At 35.1% G+C, this 24,025-nt stretch overlaps 1 protein-coding gene across 1 annotated transcript in view; it reads right to left on the bottom strand.

The window, feature by feature from the left end:
* LOC136025707 (uncharacterized) overlaps nucleotides 1-24,025 on the bottom strand; it is a 92,849-nt gene that overhangs the window by 19,639 nt on the left and 49,185 nt on the right. Inside the window, exon 4 of the mRNA XM_065701689.1 lies at nucleotides 8,911-9,035. Coding sequence (XP_065557761.1) covers nucleotides 8,911-9,035 — 125 coding nt within the window. The remainder of the gene's footprint in view (nucleotides 1-8,910; nucleotides 9,036-24,025) is intronic.

The following is a 24,025-nucleotide window of genomic DNA, read 5'->3' as shown; positions in this document are numbered from 1 at the left end:
CACACACACACACACACACACACACACACACACACACACACACACACACACACACACACACACACACACACACACACACACACACACACACACACACACACACACACACACACACACACACACACACACACACACACACACACACACACACACACACACACACACACACACACACACACACACACACACACACACACACACACACACACACACACACACACACACACACACACACACACACACACACACACACACACACACACACACACACACACACACACACACACACACACACACACACACACACACACACACACACACACACACACACACACACACACACACACACACACACACACACACACACACACACACACACACACACACACACACACACACACACACACACACACACACACACACACACACACACACACACACACACACACACACACACACACACACACACACACACACACACACACACACACACACACACACACACACACACACACACACACACACACACACACACACAGAGAGAGAGAGAGAGATAACGGTCTCAGAGAGAGATAACGGTTTTTTGAAATTGATTCAGAAGAGATAACGGAGGTTGAAAAGAAATCTTTAAATTCATTTCAGCCTTCGGTAAAAAGAGCGAGAGTGTGAGCAATAGAAGTCGTTGTAACGTTTTAACCGACCCAAATGAATGTGTTCAAAATCTTTCCCCACCCAAACTTTACATCATTTACCATCATAGACTCCAGTGTAATCCTCTTACATAGGAAAAAAAGAAACATTATTTTAAATAAATATATCGCCGCTGGTAACACAATTCCAGAAATCGATAAAAATAACTCATGTTGACATTCTTTGACAATGTGTACACAATTTCCAGTATATTATGGAGATACCGTTTTGCTAAAATTTAAAATCGAAAATTAATTAGAAGATTTGGAAAAAGTTAAGCACATTAGCTATTGAATGGACTTTATCAATCGGGACAAGTCCATTTAATCGGAGCTAGTGAAGTATCAGGCACCAAATAAATTATTGTTTTTAAAATCTGAGACTGGAAGCGACTTGATTTCCCATGGTGGGCTTGCAGGTTCGAAGTTGTACTGTGTATAAACATACAATGAGGAAATCAAAAAAGTCTGCAAGGGGATGCCTAGACACTATGTGAAAGAGAATTTTAACATGAGCTTTTTATAGAAATTCTGTGGAAACTAATCAAGCAGTTAGTGGTAACGAACTGTATTAAGGAGTGACCCGGCTCAATAGTAACCGAAACTCTAAAAAATGGCGTATGTGTGTATTTTGATACCAATGTATACATCAAAAGGATTGGATTTTTATGCTGATTTTAGATATATAAGTTTCATCAAATTTCATTTTACACATCAAAAGTTATGAGCCTGAGATAATTTGCCTTATTTTCAAAAAAAGGGGAAAACAGCCTCTAAAAGTCATAGAATCTTGCCAAAAGAAAGATCATGGATGTGTCTCTATTTGTTGTTTTTTTCAAGGTAGATCATGTCGACCAAGTGGGCCTAGGTGTTATGAGAAGGTTCATTTTAACGGAAATTAAAAGTTCTAGTGCCCTTTTTAAGTGACCCGAAAATTGGATTGCATCTAGCCCCCTCCCGTGGCCCTTTTTCTCAAAATCACCCGATCAAAACCTTGAGAAACCGATTTAGTAAAAAAAATAAAATTAATATGCATATCTTGTTTTAACTGTTCATGTTGGGTGAGTCAAAATCAAGACCTGCATTAATTCAAAAACTTTCAGAAATTAAATATAAAAAAAACAAGTTTTTTTAACTGAAAGTAAGGAGCAACATTAAACTTAAAGCAAATAGAAATTATTACGTATAAGAAATAATTAAACGGCTTGTATGATTTGGGGGTAATTCTTGAAGAATTCGAACAGAATTCAGACTTTAGTATAAAGAGCAATTTAGTGGGGAGAAGTTGGAAACTGCAAACCTCAAAAGTGGTATATAAGCTTATATATGATGAATATAAAATTAGTTTTAAAGAGTGTCAGTTTTGAGTAACGTAACTGGTTGGTGGTATTTTTCCGGACCTGAAAAATTTAATAGTATGTTGAAGGAATGTTGAAAAAAACAAAGGTGCTTTGCGCACATTGCTACTAAGGCTATTACTGCTACTACAGCTATTGCTACTAGACACGCCAAGGGTATTAAGGCGAAGCTTTAAGGAATATATAGGCGGATGCCGAACTAAATCGAAACGAACTATGATCATGTAGATTGTCAAAAGGGTGACAAAGCAATATTACAATAACGACTTACATTATTAAGTTAGACCTTTCTGCGTCATTTGTGACGAACTTACCCAGAAGAACTACTCAGAAGATACTATGTGCATACTTTTAACATTACTTCTACGGTTACTGCAACTAATGACACTAAGGATATTAAGTTGAAACGTTTAAGGGGAGTTTCAATCAAACGAAAAAACTATACGGATGCAGGCATTAAAAGGGCATATAAGTGAAATCATAGGTAGCGCTGTTCTATAAAAGCTAGTAATATCATCGGCATTTTGAAGGAGTTAATTTGATTGTAAATTCAAAGTTCTAGAACCCTTTTTAAGAGTCAAAACTGATTGGTGGGCAATCAACCCTCTTTTTTAGCTCATAGTTTTCCAAAGACTTCCAATCAAAACTTTAAGGTTACCGTTTTGTTCTTCAAGGTTGATAGATAGATACATATATAGATTTATTTATCATATAACAGTAAGATATTTACACAACAATCTACAAATCCCCACAAAGGCTGCATGGGCTATTGTATCAGTCAAACCTCCACAGCTATGCAGCTTGCCCTTTATGTTCAAAAACTAAATGTCACCTTAAGATTAATCTAAACGCATTGTGTGTATGCTGGTTGTCAATGAGACATTTCAGCAACACCCCAAGAACAGCTGAGGTTATTATGTTCAAAATTTCGGTGCTACTTATATTTCTACTCCTGCTCTTAAAATTTAACTAAATCAAAAGAGTATAAGTGCATATAGCTGTAAAAGAACATAAATAGAATTTTTTTGTGGATGGTATGAAGTTTTACTTTTCAGGTCAGCTATAAGAGGTATAAGACTAAGTCCAATACTACTATTTGTGTGCAGATTTTAAAAAGAGTGTATGCTGGTAAAAATAGTTTAAAAAGTTTCTCCAGCATACAAATAGCAGGACAAACTGTATATTCTTAAATAAAAACCAAAATGATTTAAAGTATTATTTTCTTTTTCCCTGAAAAAGGACTGAGGGAATATAAAGCCAACAGAAATTAATTAATTTTTTTTTCACGAAATAAGTTTTTCAAAGAAAAGTAAAGAACTCTTTTTAACCAAAAATGAGTAAAAATAGAACCAAACGATCTACCAAGTGGAAAACTACCGCAAATCAGCATCGATAGCGAACTGAAACCCAAAACGAACAGAAATTACAATAAACAACCGAGACAAACTCAAAAAAAGCAGAAATTAAAATAAGTAGGGCTAAAAGCCGCTAGACTTTCCCAAGGTCAGAACATAATTTGCACTAAGTGAAACAAAATTAATTTTAAACTTTTTTTTTTATAACTTTAACAAATCAAATATTGCTAACATTCAAGGAATAAATATCAGCATATGTACATTAAAATGATAATGCACAATCATTTGTATTTTTGTTTTTTCGGTAAAGTGCAAATTATGTTCTGGTCTTGGGTAGGCATACGGGTATTCAGCCCAAATTATGTTAATATCTGCTCGTTTTGAATTTGATTCAGCTATTTATTGTAATTTCTGTTCATTTTGGGTTTGATTTATTTATCGATGCTGATTTACGGTAGTTTTGCGGAAAAAGTTTGTTTAATTAATATCAAATATAATCATGTTTTCCAAACTATTTAATTCCATCAAAATCAGGATCAAGTAAAGTTATGGGGATCAAAACTTTCTATGCGATAAAACTTTCCAAAGTCCCCCAAAGGTCAAAACCCTTAGAAGGGGAAAGGAATGGAGGTTTATACTTTTAAAGCCCTTTTAATGACACAATTTAGGTCAGGTAACCATTGATGGTAGTTTCGGTTGCCTAAACAACCATTCACGATAGAATTTTACTGATACTGAGATTTAACTAGTATTAGGAAGTCAATCAGACCTATAATGGAAGTTTCTGATTGGCTGAAAAATTCTATGAAAAATTCTGATTGGCTTAAATTTAGCCCTGGTTAAGTCTCAGTGTTAATAAGTCTTATTGTAAACGGGGCTTAATCCAACCGCTTTTCAAGTTAGAACAAATCACCTTCTCAAGAACTTTATACCAAAATCATCATTGACAATTTCTGAAGTTAGTATTGATTTTTTTGAAAGAGATAAATCATTCATTCTATTCCTCTTTATCCTTGAATCCTCTTTTGTTAGAAGAGTTATGGAAGTTTAAGAAAAAGGCTAAACAATAGATCAACAAGATCAGTTGACCGAGACCGGGCGGTCAGTGGACTGCAAAAAAGTCTTATACAGAATGTCCGCGCCATCTCAAACTCCCCACACCCACCTACAAAAAAGAACGAGAGGATACTATTTTATCCCCTTAAATTATATTTAAAGGACATTTCCAAGAGAATCCATTCTAAAATTTAATTTCTGCAAAAACTACGAAACATAAAAAGCAACTTCTTCTAGGTTAAAAGAGTTAAAAAATTGTCTTTTGTCTACAGTAGTATGCTAGCAAAGCCTTTTAAGGCTTATATTCTTAACAAAAATTTTCATCTGACAAGATTTAATAGCCAATTACACCTTTAGCCATCTAATATCGGAGACTAGTCCAATAAACATAGATTTATTGCTGGCAATCCTGCTAATATCTTTTTACTCTCGTCATTCTGACGCCAAAAAGTTTGAGAGATACGAAGAATTGATTAATTTCTGGTTTTTCCTATTTTTCTCCAAACATCAAGCTCAGAAAAAGAATAAAGTTGCATTGCAAAGGAAAGAAAACAAGCTGGAAGAAACTGGCATTGCTAAAACAATTCACAACTGATACAGGTATAAAAATGTGTTTGCTAGTTTTTTGCCCGGTGCAGATGTTTCGTAGAGATGATATTTAAGCAAAATCTAGGAGCAAAATACAAACTTCTATATGAAAACCAGATTTCTAGTTAAGAAGCTTTCTCCAAGGTATTTGTTCTATGCATAAAAAAAAGACCTGATACAGTTAACGACATTAAAAATGGTACCTCAGGATGCAGGCGGAACTGCAAGGAATTACTTAAATAAGGAAAGAATTTTTTTGTTTTTGCACCACAAAAATTTATCAGAATTTTCTGTAAGCCACAAGACCCTCAAACAGTTTAAAATAAAACAGCAACATCATTTAGAAGAAGAGCTTTATGCTACAAACTATCATAGCTATGGCGATGGCTACAAAGTACAAAAGAGTCACGGCCTATAGTAGCCGAAAGTCTTATAACTTGTTTGAAAAAAAACGTCTAGTGAGCAAAATTTGTATAGGGAGCTGATTAATCAATGAAAATAATAGTCTTACTTTCTTAGCTGATAGTCTTAGTCTCCATAGTCCTAAATACAAAACAGAAACCCAAAACACCCAAAAGAAGGTTTTCAACCCGCCCCCTTCTTGAAAAACGGCTTTACAGTGTGATGTTAATGCAGTAACAACCTCTTTGTTTATTAATAAAGCATCAGCTGATTTGACATGAATACTGAAGGTATTAACAACATTCTTGGTATATTTTCAGCAGATGACAACCTTTTTAGGTAACAAAAGAAATCATACCGAGTAAAGTGGTGTTTTCCGCCATTGTGTCTCATTATACATAAGTTTTTTTTCCCACAGAGGGTCAAATGTCATAGAATGCAAATTTTATAAAGTAAATCAACTTCTTAAGGTTTATAATCCTTAACAGAATGTTTTCAGCCCCCTCTCTCTTTTGAATATGACTCTTCAATATATAAATCCCTCTTATAGCATGCTCTGAATGCCACAGTGAAATCTGTCCTTATTAACAAATCGGTAGCTAATAATGACATGAATGTCATTATCAAGGTTGTAGACCGGACACCATCAGATGATGGCATTTTTAAGGAACAAAAGGGGTTGTACCACAACAAAGTGGTGTTTTCTGCGTATTGAGCTGCAAAACATTGGTTTTGGCCAGAGAGGCTCCAAATGCCGGTGACTATAAATTCGAAGATTATCAGTCCACTTGTCATGTTCTAAAATCCTTAACTAGAAGTTTGGTTCTTTCCCCTTGAAAAACAGGAAAAATCACTTTTTTGCAAAGTTTGCATACATCACATTATTTTTTTTTATTCTTTTTTTTCTTCCAGGGTTTGCAGGCTACCTTAAGATCCCAAAGAGATGTTTAATGGCTCAGTAGTAGTAGTACTTCCAAAGATCTACACGAAATTTACTGCCTTGGACACACTCTCATCAATGTTTTTCTTAATCTTTCCCAACAACAGGTATACTTATTTAAATGTGTCATGCTTTATCTTGTGGAGGCTGTATTGTATACCACATCACCCTATTTAACACAAACTCAGATCCGTTTTATTCTTAATGATTTCCAGAGTCGTTTCCAAGACCTTCCAACCACTCTCATCCATAACCTTGGGGTTAAGGAGATATTTTTTTGTTTCGTTTTTGAGACACCTCTTTATTTTCAAAAGCCTCCACCGTTTAGTGGGGAGGAGCCGGAAATTTCAAACCTCAAGAGTGGTATATAAGCTCTTACATGATGAATATTAAATTAGTTTTGAAAAATTTGTGCTTTACTAAAAACATAAGAGACACACTGAAAAGTATTTTGTTTTAAAAGCAGTAAAGTCCTTAAGTAGCCTAAATAAAATAAAAGATTAGTCCAGAATCTATAGAAATAAAAAGGAATGTTATTTTTTTCATTGAAGCAAAGAGCTTTTTAAAGCTTAGAGCAGAGAGAAATAATCCGACTATACTTTAAGCCTTTCATTCTAGGTTTCTAGTATGGTTATACCTATATACTTCTGATACAATTTATAGTTATATACATAACAATGGTTAGACAAGTAAGAAAGAATGTTATCAGAAATCAAAGTTATTATTGTAACTACCATCATTATTTTTTATCAGACTCCCATTGCTTGGGCCTTACTTAAATGAGAATAACGTGCTATTTTCTGTCGACTGTTTAAAGACAGGAGTCGTGAGAATCGTGCCTAAGTGTTAAATTCTTTAAAACTCTTTAAGAGTTAAATCAAACTGCTTTGAAAGACACAGCTGTTACAAAAGAATTAGGCCGCAATGCAGTGAAACTATTTTTCTTGAAGAGATTCTAAAATACTAGTACAAGACAAAGCTTACTTTTTTTTGTCAATGAATTTCCCTGTTCCTCTAATTTTGTTTATCGGTTTTGAAAGTCTAAAAGTCTATCCCTCTTTGAAACGACAAGTCAATATATTTCCACATGCCGTATATCAAAGATGAAAGGGCTAAGTACGGTTGTCTGATAAGCCTTCGCATATTCTGTTGTGTTATAGGAGGAATTGACACAGAAGATCGCTAGTTTATCCTAATATTTAGAGAATTTATAAAAATCACGTAAATATAAGAAATAGCTTTTGAATTAGCCATTAAACATCTCTTTATGATGTTCGGGTAACCCGTTAGCCCTGAAAAAAAAAAAAAAAAGGAGACCGATCGGTGCTAGCCATGCAAAAAAAGGGATTTTCCTTGCTGGTCAAAAAATATATTTTTAATCGATGCTGATTCAAATGGTATAGTTTTCGTTTTGATTGGAAGCCATTTTTGAGGGATTTCAGGCTGTTTTCGAAATCGCCATAAATTTCTTTTTGCAATAAACTTATGCTTTTTAGACGAACCGAAATAATAGCTATTAATCTTGAATAAGGGTCCAGTGGCAACTTTTTTTCCCTCGGCATTTTTTTTCAAAACGCGTTATTCAGCTTTTGGTAACTATGGGCTGTGGTGCAGCTACTGCTGCAACCATGACCATAAAACCGAGTTTTAACTGCCAACCACAACTAGTCCTTTTATTTTTACCATGTGGCATATGGAGATATGTTGACCCGTCAATATAAAACGGATAAACTTTCAAGGCTTAATAACTTCTCTTCTTTCACAGTTCTGAACTACACGATGCGCACATATTTTTAGCTATTTCAGCTTGGTTGTTCTCTATCAAAACCTAGTAACTACTTTCTTCAAGCTTTCAAAAAAAATCTCAAAATATGTATTTTCTTTCATTTTTGAAACGAGAGAAAATAATGGAGATACAGGGTTACATCAACAGGCTTTTCAAAAAACGGTTACTTCCTACGTTTCGTCTCTCCGTTTTCTACTGGACGTAGATGAGATACTAAGATTTCAGGTTTTGTTACAGTATGTCTGTATTAGATTGTTTTTACTATGGAAAGCCTGTGAAAACTCTCTTAACTCCCTTATATACTAGGTTTTAACTCAGAAAGTAGAACAGATATAAAAAAGCTTACTTAGCCAATGAAATGTTGTATCAATAGTACGGGAGGTCTATCCATAATACGAGATGAAAATATTATATAGATATTAGGTTTTGGTAGGAAAGAGCTGAACTGTGATGTAACTTGAATTTCAAAATCTTTAATTTTTTACTCAAAATTTCTGACATTATCAATATGATTCTCTATTTTGGGAGCTCTTTATGTTTTATCCCCAGTTACATATATATAGACCCATATCAAAAGCAAATCCTATTCACCTACCTGCCTAACTATCATCAAAATTATTAGGTTTTTGAAAACCAGGAATTTTTCTGAAAGAAGTAGCTCGCCTACAATTAAATTACTCTGTCATTAATGCCAAAAGGGGGAGGCTGGTGATCCAACATGATGCTGGGTACTTACCTATATTATCAAAAACTCTTGACTTTAAGTAGATCGAGTCACCTTGTTCCTGCCTTATTCTTATAAGCGGTGTTTTTCCTGGAGGAGACCAAGATTGCTTGATATGATAATAGCACGAAACATTACTGAAATGAAAATTACTTTATGTGCCGCTTGTATTTTTAAAGCCTGAGCTTAGAAATTCTAATGTATTCATCGAAATAAATATGCAAAAGGCAAGGAAATGGATTCTGGCCATTGTTTAAATATGATAGATCTACTTTTTTTATATGTTCACTGCCTTTCTTTGTCGATAGATTATGAACGAAAAAATAATATAATAAGAAGAAAAGTAGAGAAGAAATTTAAAATTAATAGATAAGACACACTTGCACGATAAACTGACGGTGACCTAAATCTTGAGACTAAAAGCTAAGAAAAAAAGAAGAAAATTACAGAAAAACCACTCATATTATTGAGCAAATACAATATATATGAATTTTTGGTCTCCAAGCAAGTATTTAATTGACATTGGCAAGCCTGGTGATCGTATCCAACCACTAGCCTTTTGTAAAGTCCAATTCATGTGTATGCTTAGTTAAAAATCACTGTCCATCAGATGGCAAGATATGGCGCTTTTGCACGATTCTCGCACTTTTTTGAGGGGGTTGCACATTGAATTTTTCAAATCGGGACATTGTTTAGGGGGAAAACCATTCATTCGGTGGATTTTCACTAGAAATATGAAGCTTTCGGCGCAAATTCACTTTTAGGTGGTGCAACTTTAGACCATGCAACTGACAACACTGTAGTAAAAACGCATCATAATATACTTTCTCTTTTATAAGGAGCTCCGATTGCTCCAAATTGATGATAGCTAGAAGTCTATTTTTAGCTAAGTAGGCATGGGAACAAGGCTTGACACATGTTAACTAGGTATATTTGATGTCAAATAGTGTGGAATCATAGACTCGAGATACAGAATGGTAATCTTAAAGACTGGAAAAAAATCGTCCGCTCTGGAACTTTTTTCTACAAATCTCTGAAATATTACCAATACAAATATCAATAAAGTTTAAATTGCAACTCCATATACTGGGAGTAGTGCAGGCATAAGGCTTTCAAATGGATTCTTATCCCTTCGAACCCTGGTGCCGGCACCTTTTTTAAGCTAGTGAATATTTAACAAAGTTTCTTCGCTTGTTGTGTAATACTTTAGGGGAGTTTCTTCAGGATTTTTTCTTCAAGTTTGTTGCGTAAAAGGTAATTGTTCTACCTATGCAAATGTTTAAAAACCTAAAGAGGGCAGATAGGAAAAACCCCCAGGCCAAGGTACCAGTTATATTGGGATTCCCCAAGTGTAAGAAAATTGTTCCCCTAGAGAGAGGAGTGTTACCTAGTAAAACATCTAACAAGAACATTTTTTTCGATTTCTAGACATTTTATCTTAAAAATGGAATAGCAACCATCTCACACTTTTTTTCACATTAAGAGGTTTTTCTTCAAGACATTATGACTATCTACCTTAGTGCTGACCTAGTTATGACGCATGGACGGATGATAGATAGACTTATCTATTAACAAATGAAATGACATAATTTTTTACAATCCTAAAAAGACCTTATGCCAGATTTGCCTCTCACACACTCGGACTATCTGTCTTTGCCTTTTATATAACTAGCCATTGCTTGATGCCCACAACTACTTGATTTTAAGTCAAATTCGAGACGTTTCAAGACGTATTTAAAGAATTTTTCCTTGATGCCTGCAACTACTTGATTTTAATTCAAATTCCAGACGTTTTTAAGGACATTTTTCTTCAAGACTTTTTTCACATCAAGATGTTTTTCTTCCAGATATTTTTCAAGACATTTTTCAAGACGTTTTGCTTTAATAGCCCTTATGCGGTCGCTCCATTCGTTGCTGGGACTGCCGTTCTACCATGTTCTTCTTTAGTTAGTTGGCTTGGTCTGTGTTTTGGCCCAACACATTCCACTACCTGTTCATCCCTTGTGAATAAAGCCGTGAAAAACTTACGCATCGCTTACGGAAAAATATCCCCAAACAAAAGCCGTTACAACCGCAACGGTTTGTGCATGATTTATAACGCTTATTGCGTCCCTGTGCTTTTGTTTTTATCAGGCATGGCTCATCTGTTTCGTAAGAAAGATCGACACACTCTACGTGCGGCTTATTTCAGATATTGCAAATTCCTCCTCCGGCTTCCTAGATGGCACCGAAACAAAAAAATGATTTCTTTTGGCTTGTAAAACACAAGGCAATGGATTTCAAGCTTGATTTATATCAACAAAATTCATATCTGAAAATGTTTCAGGAAAGATAATGTGTGGCACAGAGTACCATAGGCTAGCTATATGGTGCTAATTTGGCATGAACTGCATTGGAGTATCATGATCTAACAATGGAATGGCAAGTCCTGCTGTTCAAATAAGACCATTTTTCAGAATACTCAAACGACTGAAAACGCTTAAGTGATAATGACGGGTGCCACAAGGTTCCAAGGGCCAGCCACAGAGTACCCCGAGTCATCAGAAGAAAAACTACTGGGAAGTTTTGTTTAAGTTTAAACTGTCAGTTTTAGTTTATATGGTGTTTACGGTGATTTTTGCTGGAAAATGATTGAAAATACTGTAAGAATGATAATATGTACCGAAAGCTTCTACGGGGCAGCCAAAATTGCGACGAAGGGGTGGAGGTGTTAACTGTGTTTATGCTCTAAAAGTGAAAAAAGTATACAAATCAAAAGCCCAAATTCTGATTTTGCTTGAAACAGGATGAAAATAACAAAGTACATGCTTCAGAATCAGTTGCGTTTGCTTAAAGTATGGATGTATATACCAAAAATGGATTCTTGCTTGAAATACTGTACAAATGTCCTTCAAAATAGCTTGTTGCTTAAAATATATTGAAAATATGCGAATCTATGCAAGGTTTTGCTCAATAATACTTGTTGGTTGCTAAGGCGTTCCGTCTGGAACTGGTTGCTAAGGCTTTGCTTAAGTAAATAGTAATATCCCCTAAACTATTACATAACAATCACGTATCTGCAATAAATCAATAATCAATAACACCTGATGGTTGCTAAGGTGCAGTGTGTTACTTAACCTGTTACGGTTTTTCCTATGGCAGCGGCTATTTCCTACAGCAACATATATAGACCCAAGATGATATTGACAAGGTCGTTTGAATTTCCTCTAGTAAATATTAGACTATCTTTTTGAAACAGATTGAAGAACGTCTTGAAGAAAAGCTTCTTGAAGAAAAATGGCTTGAAAAACGTCTTTAAATTTCTTAAGACGAATTGAAAAATATCTTGAGAACGTCTTGAAGAAGATGTTAACGAAAAACGTCTTGAAGAAAAATGTCTTAAAAAATATCTTGAAAATTTTTGAGAAATGTCTAAAAATCGCCTGATAAGTCTTGGAAATGTCTTGAAGAATGTCATGAAGAAAAACATCTTCATATGAAAAACATCTTGAAGAAAACTGTTTTCAAACGTCTTGAAAAACTTCTTAAAAACGTCTTGAAAAATTTCTTAAAAACGTCTTGAAACGTTTTTAAAATGTCTTGAAGAATGTCTTGAAGAAAAACATCTTGATGTGAGATAAAGTATGAGATTATTACTGTTCCATTTTGAAAATAAAATGTTTCGAAATCAAATTTTTTTTTCTTGTCAGATATTATACTAGGGTGCCACTCTTCTCTCAAGGAGATCAATTTTTTTACGACGAGGGTACCCACTTGACTGGCACTTTACCCTGAGGGTTTTCCTACCTGCCGCCCTTAAGTTTTTAAACATTTGCAGAGGTAAACAATTAAATTTCATATAACAAGCTTAAAAAATTTCGAAGAACAACACCCCCTAAATTATTACGTAGCAAGTATCTGCGTCTTGAAGAAACTGTCAAATATTCACCAGCTTAAAAAAAGTGCAGGGGGTTGGATTCAAAGGGAGAGGGCTCCCTTTAAAAGCCTTATGCCTACACAACTAGTGGCACGATCTAGAAGGGTGGTCTAAAGTTAGATTGAGCTTGTTGAATGCAATATAACGTTTTCGAGGGTTCAAAGTGTACCTAAAATACTCTTTGTGTGTTGTAGGACCTTGGGTTGACCATTTTCCACCAGCCCCTCCTTTGCTACCAATTTTTTACTTTACTGTGAAAATTAGAAAAGGATCTAACCTCTTGAGTCTTAACGAAAGTATTGATCTCTGACAGGACTTATGAATATGACATCAAATTTCTTAACGCTGTACAAAACTCCTGCTTAGAATAAAAAAAGACGTTGTTTTACTTGTCCCTGACTCAGAGCTTACTGCTCTTGGAACCGCTGATAACTTGTCCATTTAACAATTCTTATCTAAGAGGCTCAAATCATCTGCATTACATAAGTCTAGGAAGGTTTTACCTTCTCATTTGGTGCCATCTTCTCCCGTAGCCTTTGCTGAATTCATTAAGACAACGTAGGGTTCAATAATCCATAAAACAGGGACAGGATGCATTCCTGCTTATCTCAAGAATCTACAGCCGACTATTGACCTCATATCCTACCTTAGATACAATAGAATTATTCTTGTACATAGCACTAAATATTTTAACGCACCCATCTGATATTTTGTACAATGATAGGACCTTCACTAAAGCTTTTCTATACGCTGGGCTAAATTTATGTATATAATTTATAAACTTTATGACTAAAGGAATGTGATTCTTCAGACCCGTTTCAATTAGTAATTTAAGAGGGACAATTAAGTTAGCGCATTCTCTCCCCTTCCCAAAACGAATCTGTTCTTCAAGTTAAATTTTTAACTAAAAAATTTCTTATTCTTATTCGTACTATCGTTGTAAGTAATTTGCTTCCAAACAAAAATCATGGCGGGTTTTGCATCAAAACCCATGCATATTACCATAATTATGAATCTGTATGGTCTGCAGATGGAAAACCATTAGTCTGCATGCCAAAAAGTTATGTTTTCTACTTACTAGCTGCATTTCCTTTGTCAGAAATCATGACTGTTATCATTAGCACTTTTCTGTAATTTTGAAACCATTATATTTAAAGAAAGATTTACATAGATATTAGCACTCCTCCGCACAAAATAAATATTCATTCATTTCCAAATTTTCAAAAACTTAATCATTCTTTGCTGTTATTTCCTGCAACTAAGTCACGGTTTGACATCATTCAATAAATTTTCTACTCCTCTCTTTTTATGATTTTCCTACTCTCCAGGCTATGGCCCTATTCCCCTGGAAAGAGGGATTTTCAGTTCTATTACTCTCAACCCTAACTGAGGCCATTTCTTTAACTAGGAAAAGCCCAGACTGACTATGTCTTCGCAGTTGCTAAACACGCCACTGCAATATCTCACTAATAACCCGCCTGGCTGTGTCTTTTAGGTCTTTGGCAATTATATGTATGACCTATATTTCTCATATCCTTAAATCACATTTTAATAGCTTTTCTACTTCGTTTACTTTCCTCTTTTTCGTAAGATCTATCATTTGAAAACTCTCTGTGTAATCCTCTTTTTCTCTTCTACCAGGCTCAAAAACATTCATCAATCCAACCAATCTTTGATTTATGAGAACATGATCATTAAAGGTAGTCCTTATATCCACCAGGCAAGCACCATGCTAATTTTTGGGTTTTTTTTTATTTTGTTTTTATTTTTTACCGAGGCCGTGTTGGTCCAAACTAAATAATTGTATTTATGAAGCTGTCTCATTCCTATCCTTTTCATTATCATTTTTATTCTCTTATAATTGCTATTTTCCTTTTCTATACCAAAGTCACGTAAGGTATGGTACCATCTATTTCTATTTATACCATCCTTAGGATTAGAGTACTCTAATAAATGCACCATAGTTCTATCTTAGATTCCGTCAATTTGTTGTTGAAGCTGGAGGTGAAAATCATCCAAGTCACTACACTTTCTCTGTCAGTCGGTTCCACAAGGGTGTATACCAATATAACTGATAATTTGAACTATTTGACCATAAATTTAGTAACTAGAACTCTATTAATAATACCTTTCCGACCTAAAAGAGACCTAGAAACTTAAATATTTATCGTGGGTCTTACTCCCTGCTAATGGATGTGGCAGTTGCCCCCTAGACTTTTTCATCCCTCTTAGATTTTTAAAGATACTTTTTGGTATATTATTCAAAAAACATTTTTTGGGGTATTTTAATTCAAAAATAGAAATGCAGCAAAATTACCCCCTCCCTTTGCCTGGATTTTTAAAAATGGATTTTGCCTTACAATTTCTTGAATTAGCGCCACAGGGTACACAAGGGATTCCAAGCCACGCTAATATTAAATTTATGAACCAATCTATTTTGTTTATAAATTGATAGCTTAAAAATAAAATGCAGCAAAGAATCACTCACTCTGAGATGCGTAGGAGGATGGGCTGGGCTAATTTGTCCTGGAATGCCACGGACAATCTAAAATTAGGATAAATTGGCTTGATGGAAATTTTGATAACCTACTTCTTGGAATTCTTGCATCAAAAACTCCGGGAACGATCGTTATGGTGGAAGATTTTGTGCTGAAGGTCATGGAGGAGGGGCTCAAACCCCACAAATATAAGTATATAGTGTCTGATCTCAATTTTAAAGTGTTTTTAATTAGATGTATGTAATCACGACTTTGTGTTTAGCCCTTGGGTTTTACAAAGAAAATCGTATATTGTTATTATAGGAAAACATGAAACTACCTTAACTGAGCAGTTAACTGAGTTTAATTGCTGAAATTATACATTGGTAAGTCTGATAACAAAAATATTTACCCCGAGGGTCAAGTATTTACTGTCATTGGTCCTTGGTACTAATCATTCCTCCATATATGTGCCTGGATATGAATCTAACTTAATTAGACGCCTGACCTTTCAAGGGATAGAAACTATGGAAAAAAATAGTCTAGGTACACAGAAAATGCAAAATCTTGGAATCTCGGTGGATAGCATATGTCTACTGGCCCTTCCTACATGCGTCTGTGTTCGACTTCTATAATAGGTTTATTAGTCATCTGTATGTTCATTAACCATCTCCACCATCAAAGAAAGAACTGATGATCTATGGGATCTAAAAATAAATCTCTACAAGTCAAGAAATTGTGTCTACTGTTTGTAGGAAATAAAACTTTTGGGAGACGGTAAACAAAAGACATAGAGTGCAAACTGACAGATATAGAACTGATAGGGGGCTACAACATAGATTTTACAGGCAGTTTGATGAAGAAGCAAATGGAACTAAGTGCTGCAGGAAGGTTAATGTAGGAAGAAACGCAAGAATACGAAAGAGAATTACAAAAAAAACCAAAGTAGCAAGAAAAAAAAGGTTTTTCATCGTGGTTAACATCACGATTTGTTATTATACCATGGACAATGTTTTGGAAGCGTTCATGAAATAAGTTAGCGACAAACATGGGAAAGACAGAAGCATGATTTTAGTTCACAAAAGTGAAATTGACTTTAAGATTATCTGTGTAAACGTAGCTTAAATATTCCATAGCTTTAATTTGAAGTGCTTACCAAATAATAATATAAGCCATAAGCTACAAACTCCAACAGCCATAATTGTCAAGCAATTCTGCAAGGCAATGCAATGGCAATTCCGAAAGATCTTTTTGTGTGTGATCAGCAATCTACATCTCTGTAATTGTATAAGATATAACTTTGAACTATTTCAAACAGTTCGTGGTAACGAACTGTAGTAAGGAACGACCCGGCTCAATAGTAACCGAAACTCTAAAAAATCGAATTTTGATACCAATAGTTACATAAAAAAATCCCATTTTAATACTAATTTTAGATATATAACTTTCATCAAGATTAGTCTGACCTATCAAAAGTTACGAGCCTGAGAAAATTGGCCTCATTTTAAAAAATAGGGGGAAACACCCCTGAAAGTCATACAATCTTAACAAAAATCACACCCTCTGATTCAGCGTATCAGAGAATCTTCTTGTAGAAGTTTCAAGCTCCTATCTACGAAAATGTGGAATTTCGCATTTTTTGCCAGAAGACAAATCACGGACGCGTGTTTATTTGTTTTTTTTGTTTGTTTTTTTTTCCAGGGGTGATCGTATCGATCCAGTGGTCCTAAAATGTCACAAGAGGCTCATTCTTACGGAAATTAAAAGTTCTAGTGCCCTTTTAAGTGACCAAAAAATTGGAGGGCACATAGGCCCCCTCCCACGCTCATTTTTTCCCAAAGTCACCAGATCAGAATCCCGAGATGGCCATTTTATTCGTCATAGTCGGAAAACCTAATAACTATGTCGTTGGGGACGACTTACTCCCCCGCAGTCCCCGTGGGAGGGGTTGCAAGTTACAAACTTTGACCTGTGTTTACATATAGTAATGGTTATTGGGAAGTGTACGGGCGTTTTCAGGGGGATTTTTTGGTTTGGGAGGGAGAGTTGATGTGGGAGGGGATGGCGTGGGAGGATCTTTCCATGGAAAAACTTCTCATGGGGGAAGAGACTTTCAATGAAGGGGGCGCAGGATTTCCTAGCATTATTTAAAAAAAACAATAAAAAAATAAATATGAAAAGTTTTTTTTCTACTGAAAGTGAGGAGCAGCATTAAAACTCAAAACGAGCAGAAATTATTGCGCGTATGAAGGGTTTAACTACTCGTAATACCTCGCTCTTTACGCTAAAGTATTTCTTAGTAATTTCAACCATTTAATCTACGGTCTTTGTGATTCAAGGGTCATTCTTAAGGAATTGAAACAAAATTCAAGCTTTAGTGTAGAGAACAAGGCATCGACGAGGGGTGAACTCCCTCATATACGCAATAAAATCATGAGAATATAGAAGTTCTTTACGTAAGTTAATTCGTAAATTACGTATATTTTTTACTAATGACAATGTTAGACTAATAAATATGTTTTTACTAATAAAAAATTAGAAGTTTTAGTTGCCTTTTTAAGTAATCAAAAAGTTGGAGGGCAACAAGGCTTCCTCCCTCGCTCCTTTTTTCTCAAAATCTTCCGATTAAAACTATGAGAAAGCTATTTAGCTAAAACAAAAATTACTTTGCAAATTTCGTTTTAATTATTTATGTGCGGAGAGGAAGATTACAAACTTTATGTGGCTAATGGTTAGGTTAGGTTAGTTTAATGATCAAAACAATTAATGATCAAAACAACCATTAATTAAAAACGTCCAGAAACTAAATAAAAAAACAAGTCTTTTTAAATGAAAGTAAGGAGCGACATTAAAACGAACACTTAAAACGAACAGAAATTACTCCGTATATGAAAGGGGCTTTTCCTCCTCAACGCCCCGCTCTTTACGCTAAAGGTTTTTACTGTTTTAAAAAGTAAAGTTAAGAGAAAGAGTCAAACTTTAGCGTAAAGAGCGAGGCGTTTTTTTTCTGAACACCAAAAGAGGCAATCGGCATCCCTGTTTTTAGATATCTTTAATTTTATTAACTGTTGGACTGCTACCCTGACTTTAAATTCAGATGGGAATGCCCCTTCCACCTAGAACCGACTTTAGTTAAACCGAATGGTGTACTTTTCTATCATATGGTTTACGCTCGAGAAGTGAATTTAGGTTACTTCTAATGAAATATACAAAAATATGATGAAAATAAAATACTTCAGTAACACAATTATGAAAACTACAACAAAGAATTAGGGTAGGGGTGCCGCACAGAACCTACTATATTATATATCTAACCAAACCCGCCCAAAATACCACCTCTTCATATTAAATTTCTAATAAATTTATACGTACTACGTAGACTTCAACTGAGCCTAAACTAAGTCTCCTCAAATACTGACAGGCGTAAACCAGTTATTATCTGATGTGTAGATCCAAACTCTCTTCTGTGTACCGTATAATACTCTAGTACCCCGAATGAAATAGAAATTTGGAAATTCACACATTTAGAAAAGTTTTAATTTTAATTGGCAAAGTAACCGCTTCATTGGTAATTTTACATTTGCAGTGGATCGTGAATATTTCTTGAAAATAACTTAATATTTTGTTTGAAAAAAAAACACCAATTTTCACTAAAAATTATAGTTAGGGATAGTAAGTGTCTACCTATGCAATTGCAATTGCATTGTTATCGTTATGATGAACTTTAAGAGAACTAAGATTGGACACGGATCAAAGAGGATTTTGGTTATAAATCAAAATGATTTTATATCGGGATTAAAAGTCGAATTGTTCTTATCAAGCCTTCACACAATGCTGCCTTTATTGGACTACGACTATAAAATTGTATTGTATTTCAATAAAACCTTTATACATGTGGATTAACAAATTCACTACCTTGATGTGTTTAAATTTTCGTATAAGAACATTGTTCAAAGATAGATTCAAGGAACTACATCGCCTCTCTTTCAACACAATGGAATGGCAAATGCAAGTGACTAAAAACAATGATTGCAAGTGAAACATACTTCTTCGGCCTCTTTTGACGTCTTTGAATCTCGTCTACAGTATAAAGATCTGCTTGTAAAATACTATATTGGAAAAAGACTTTAGTTTTCGAGAGGAACTACCATGAACTCAATGATTTCGACGAAGAATGTTGCTGGGCTCATTTTTTAATACTCTGTTACCAACTTCTTTTAAGCTCCAGCGACTCAGGCAAGTGTGGTGGGGGAACTTAAATTTCCTATTTTATCGATATTTTCATAGTCTTCTTTCAAAATTTTAAAATTTGAGCCATTTTGAAAGCAAACGTGGTGTGAAGTGTCTTCTACCCTTTTGCATACTAATAGGTGCTGCATTAATATTAAGACACCTTCGTTTGATATCTTTTAAATCACCCCCCACTTGGCGTGCTAGTATTTTCCGAAAATGTTTGGAAATATCTTTTGATAGTTAACATTATTCTCTTAATCATTTTAACACGTGTTTATTCCCAATAAAAGTTTTTGGAAAGTTTGATTACTCTAAACTTCTTGAAATGACTATCAAATAGTTCAAGTCTTTTACGTTTTGCAATTAAATCTGATAGTAAATCAACAAGATTGTAGCTCTCGCCATGGATTATAACCTCACTCTTTTTGTAATCAATTTTTACATCCGCGTTTTCAGTGAGATAGGTCAAGAGTCTCTTACTTTGCCTCACGGTACGATTGGTCTAAAACAGGGCTTTAGATAAATCTTTTTCTTCCTGTTTTGGCGATTGTGCTGGCGAAAATGATGCACTTTCAGCTTTGGGTAATCTTTCACGTAGGGTTTAAGCTTGTCGATACGTTGAAGGAAATTTTGAAGCAAAATTAATTTTCCATCGTCAGCAACTCTCTCATTCTTTATAAATTTGTCAAGATTTTTTTTCAAAGTACTCTTTTGGAGAAAGAACAAGTTCAATTGCGTCAATTTGTAGGATTTAGTCATGTAAAGAATAGCGTTTACAAGTCCGGCGATTATTGGCAGTAACAATGAAACCACCACCGGCTGGAACCAGTTGATGTCTTTTCAAACCCTTTCCTTCCTTTTTGAAAGCTAGGGCATGTACAACTGAACGATGCTGCTTTGTCTGTTGCCTAACTGGTTCTGGCAGTTGAACATTGTCCTCAGTTAAATTTAAACAAAGCATGGATGGGAGACTAATGAATTCATTGTCAATACCGTGTTTGAGTATAGCTTTCCTAGGTCGTAGCTTTGATTTACCTAGGACAGAAACTAAACGTCTGTTTTCATGTAGTTTCTTCAGAGACATAATGGCAACTAATGACCTTCTTTACTATTCACGGGTAAATATTCAGTAATTTCACTGTGAAAAATATTCTTGACCGCACCTAACTCTTCGGGTTTGTTTTGATTGAGATCCAACAAAATATAACAATAAGGTTTATTAGTAAGTTGATTTGTGCCGAGAGTAAAAATTTCGGTTCACCCGGATATATTTATTTGTTTAAAGAGACAAGAGAACTTGAATCACGAACAACCCTGTAGATGATATAGTGAGCATAATTCAATGCAAGTGTTCTCATAAATTAGCTATGGTGAAAGAGATATTGGGGAAAAGCGGTTACATAAATTTTTATTGATGAGACTCGACCGCGAATAACTTTAACATCTCCTGAGACATTCTTCAATGGCTTCAGATAAATCATCAAAAGTCAACAACAAGCTTAATTCCATAATAATAGACACGCCGAGTCCCCCCTATGAATTTTATGTCCGGTTCAAAGTGCAATAGTCTTCATTCTATCAAAAGGCTCTTGCAACAAAATAGTAATAATAGATATTTTTCAGATTAAAAAAAATTATTGTATGCATTAAATAGTTAAAATTATTAAACACATTTGATTTCATCCTGAGAAAGAAGTTATATTAAACTGAAAGGGAATATTAGTCTGAAAATTTCTTTAGAGGGTAACGTGACCTTTCAGATGCATTAAGACCACATTACCAACTAAAGGTGTAAGGACTAGAGAATTTTCCATATATGTACCCCCAAAGTGATCCTTCGGGTCCATATACGCCATACTACCACCTGAGTTTGTAATAACGAGAAAATATTCCATAAATGGACCCCCTTAGTGACCCTTGGGGACCGTAGACCCCCCAAATACCAGTTAAGAATTTATTACCAGAAATTAGTCCCATTAATGTAGATAAGTTGTCTACCTTTTACCTTTCCACTACTATAATATTCTAAAAGTCTTAAAAATACATACGGCGGAATATTGTCGTCCATTTTTCCTTTTTCTTCACCAAAGAAATCTGTCAGCAGATGATCAATCCATCCAGGTATTTCTGGCACAGCCATAAAAAATATTAAATATTGCTATTGCCCTTAAAGGCTTACGATTTTAAGCTGTAAAAATAATCTATATTATGCTTAAAAAGAATATTAATCTATGGAAGAGAATTCTCAAATCTCTCTCTTAGAACCGTAGAACACAACTAAAATATTGTTCATACACTTAATTTTTCTTGAAAAACAACACGGAGCAATATTTTAAGATGCCCAATAGAAAGTAGAATGTTAAAATAGCTTATAGTTAATCTCCAGAAGACTGCATTTCTTTTTGGATCAATGGGTGCACTCAAAGACCCCTCAGAAACAATCGACAGTGCTCCCATATTTAGCTAAAAAAAAATGCATTACTTTTTAAAGATTGGAGATAGCTTCAATGTTCTAGTAGACTGAGAGATCTATCTCGCATGAAAGTTTAGTTTTTGGTATGAAGATATGGTGGAAAGTCCCTCAAAGCCACCCCAAAAAAAACTATTATAAAAAGGGCCTTTATTATGCCGAAAAGAATGGATTATCTTAGAACCAATAAGATTCAACTTATTTTTTCATGCTGAGAAATTAACCCTTACAAAAAATATCAATAAATTTACTTTCATTGCTTCGCATCTTGCATTGTGATCACAGTCTCTTCATGTTGGACGGCTGAAGGGAGCACATTCTTCCTGTCTTGTTATGGGGGCGTGGATGGTCCATTATTCTTGCCGTACATGATGACTGTTGGTCTTGAAGCCACCAGGGGCCATATCTTCGCCTGTCCTTGCCTTCTTTACGGATAGGGGACATTTTTCCAAATTTTCCTGAACTAGAAATAGAATTTTATTGGATAGGTTTCCAATTTACAGTTTCCCATTAAATTCACATCTGATGGATCATACCCTTTTCCCTCATAGCCCCTGGTGGCTCCTTAGTTTCGCCTTTCTGCATCACTGTCAGAATCCATTCGTCGAATCTATATCAGCTCACCAGCTTAAATTGTCAGCTTTGCATAAAAATATTTAAGCTTAGAAGTAGTATTCACACCCCACAAGGAAAGAAGAAGTTTTTTTGAAGAATTTTATGAAAAAAGCTCTATGGAAAAAACGGTTAAATCGAAAAAACAGAAAAATGAGGTATTTTGAGCTTACAAACAGGGGATCGGGTCATGACGAAATATAATATTTACAAGAATATCGTGTCTCAGAGCTATTATGTTAAATTCCAACCGGATCTCATGACATTGGGGTGAATTCGGGGAGGGGGGTTCCAAAAATCTTGGAAAATGCTTAGAGTGGAGGGATTGGGGTGAAACTTGGTGGAAAACTAATCAGAAGACTTAGAAACGTGATTGACATAACCGGAACAGATCTGCTCTATTTTGGGGGAGTTGCGCCGGAAGGTTAATTCTGAAAATTTAGAAAAAATGCGGTATTTTCACTTATGAAGGAGTGATCGGGTCTTAATGAAATTTCATATTTAAAAGGACCTCGTAACTTAGATCTCTTATTTTACATCCCGACTAGATCCAGTGTTATTGGGGAAGGGGAGCTGGAAATCTTGGAAAACACTTAAAGCGGAGAGATCAGGATAAAACTTGGTGGGAAGAATAAAAAATAGTCTAAGCTAACATAACAAGACCGGATCCGCTCTGGATCCGTTGACATTAGAGGGAGTTGGGGGGGGGAACTTAAAATTTTGGAAAACGCTTAGAGTGGAGGGATCGGGATGAAACTTGTTGGGAAAAACTAGAAGAAGTACTAGATACTTGACTGACATAACCAAAAAGGATGCGCTCTATTTGGGGGAGTTGGGGGGAGGGTTAGTTCTGAAAAAATGAGGTATTTTTAACTTACGAAGGAGAGATCAGATATTAATGAATTTTCATTTTTAGAACGACCTTGTAACTCAGATCTCTTACTCGAAATCCCGACGGGATACAGCGTCATCGGGGGGGGGGGGCTGGGGGGAGCCGGAAATCTTGGAAAACACTTAAAGCGAAGAGATCAGGACGAAAATTGGTGGGAAGAATAAAAACATGTCCAAGATACATGACTGACATAATTGGACCGGATCCACTCTCCTTGGTGGAGTCGGGGGGGGGGAGTAATTCTGAAAAATTAGTAGAAATGAGGTATTTGTGACTTACGGACGGGTTATTAGATCTTGACGAAATTTGATGTTTAGATAGATCTTCTACTTTAAAGCCCTTATTTTAAACCCCAACCACATCCGGTGATATTTGGGGAAGTTGAAGGGGGAAACTGGAATTCTTGGAAAACATGAAAATTGAAGTATCTTTATCTTATGGATGGGTCATCGGGTCCTAATGAAACTTGATATATAGAAGGATCTTATATTTTAGATGCTCTATTTTCAATTTGAATCGGATCCGGG

Source organism: Artemia franciscana, chromosome 4, assembly GCF_032884065.1.
Source record: "Artemia franciscana chromosome 4, ASM3288406v1, whole genome shotgun sequence".
Lineage (NCBI taxonomy): Eukaryota > Metazoa > Arthropoda > Branchiopoda > Anostraca > Artemiidae > Artemia > Artemia franciscana.
This window is presented reverse-complemented; position numbering and strand designations above follow the sequence as displayed.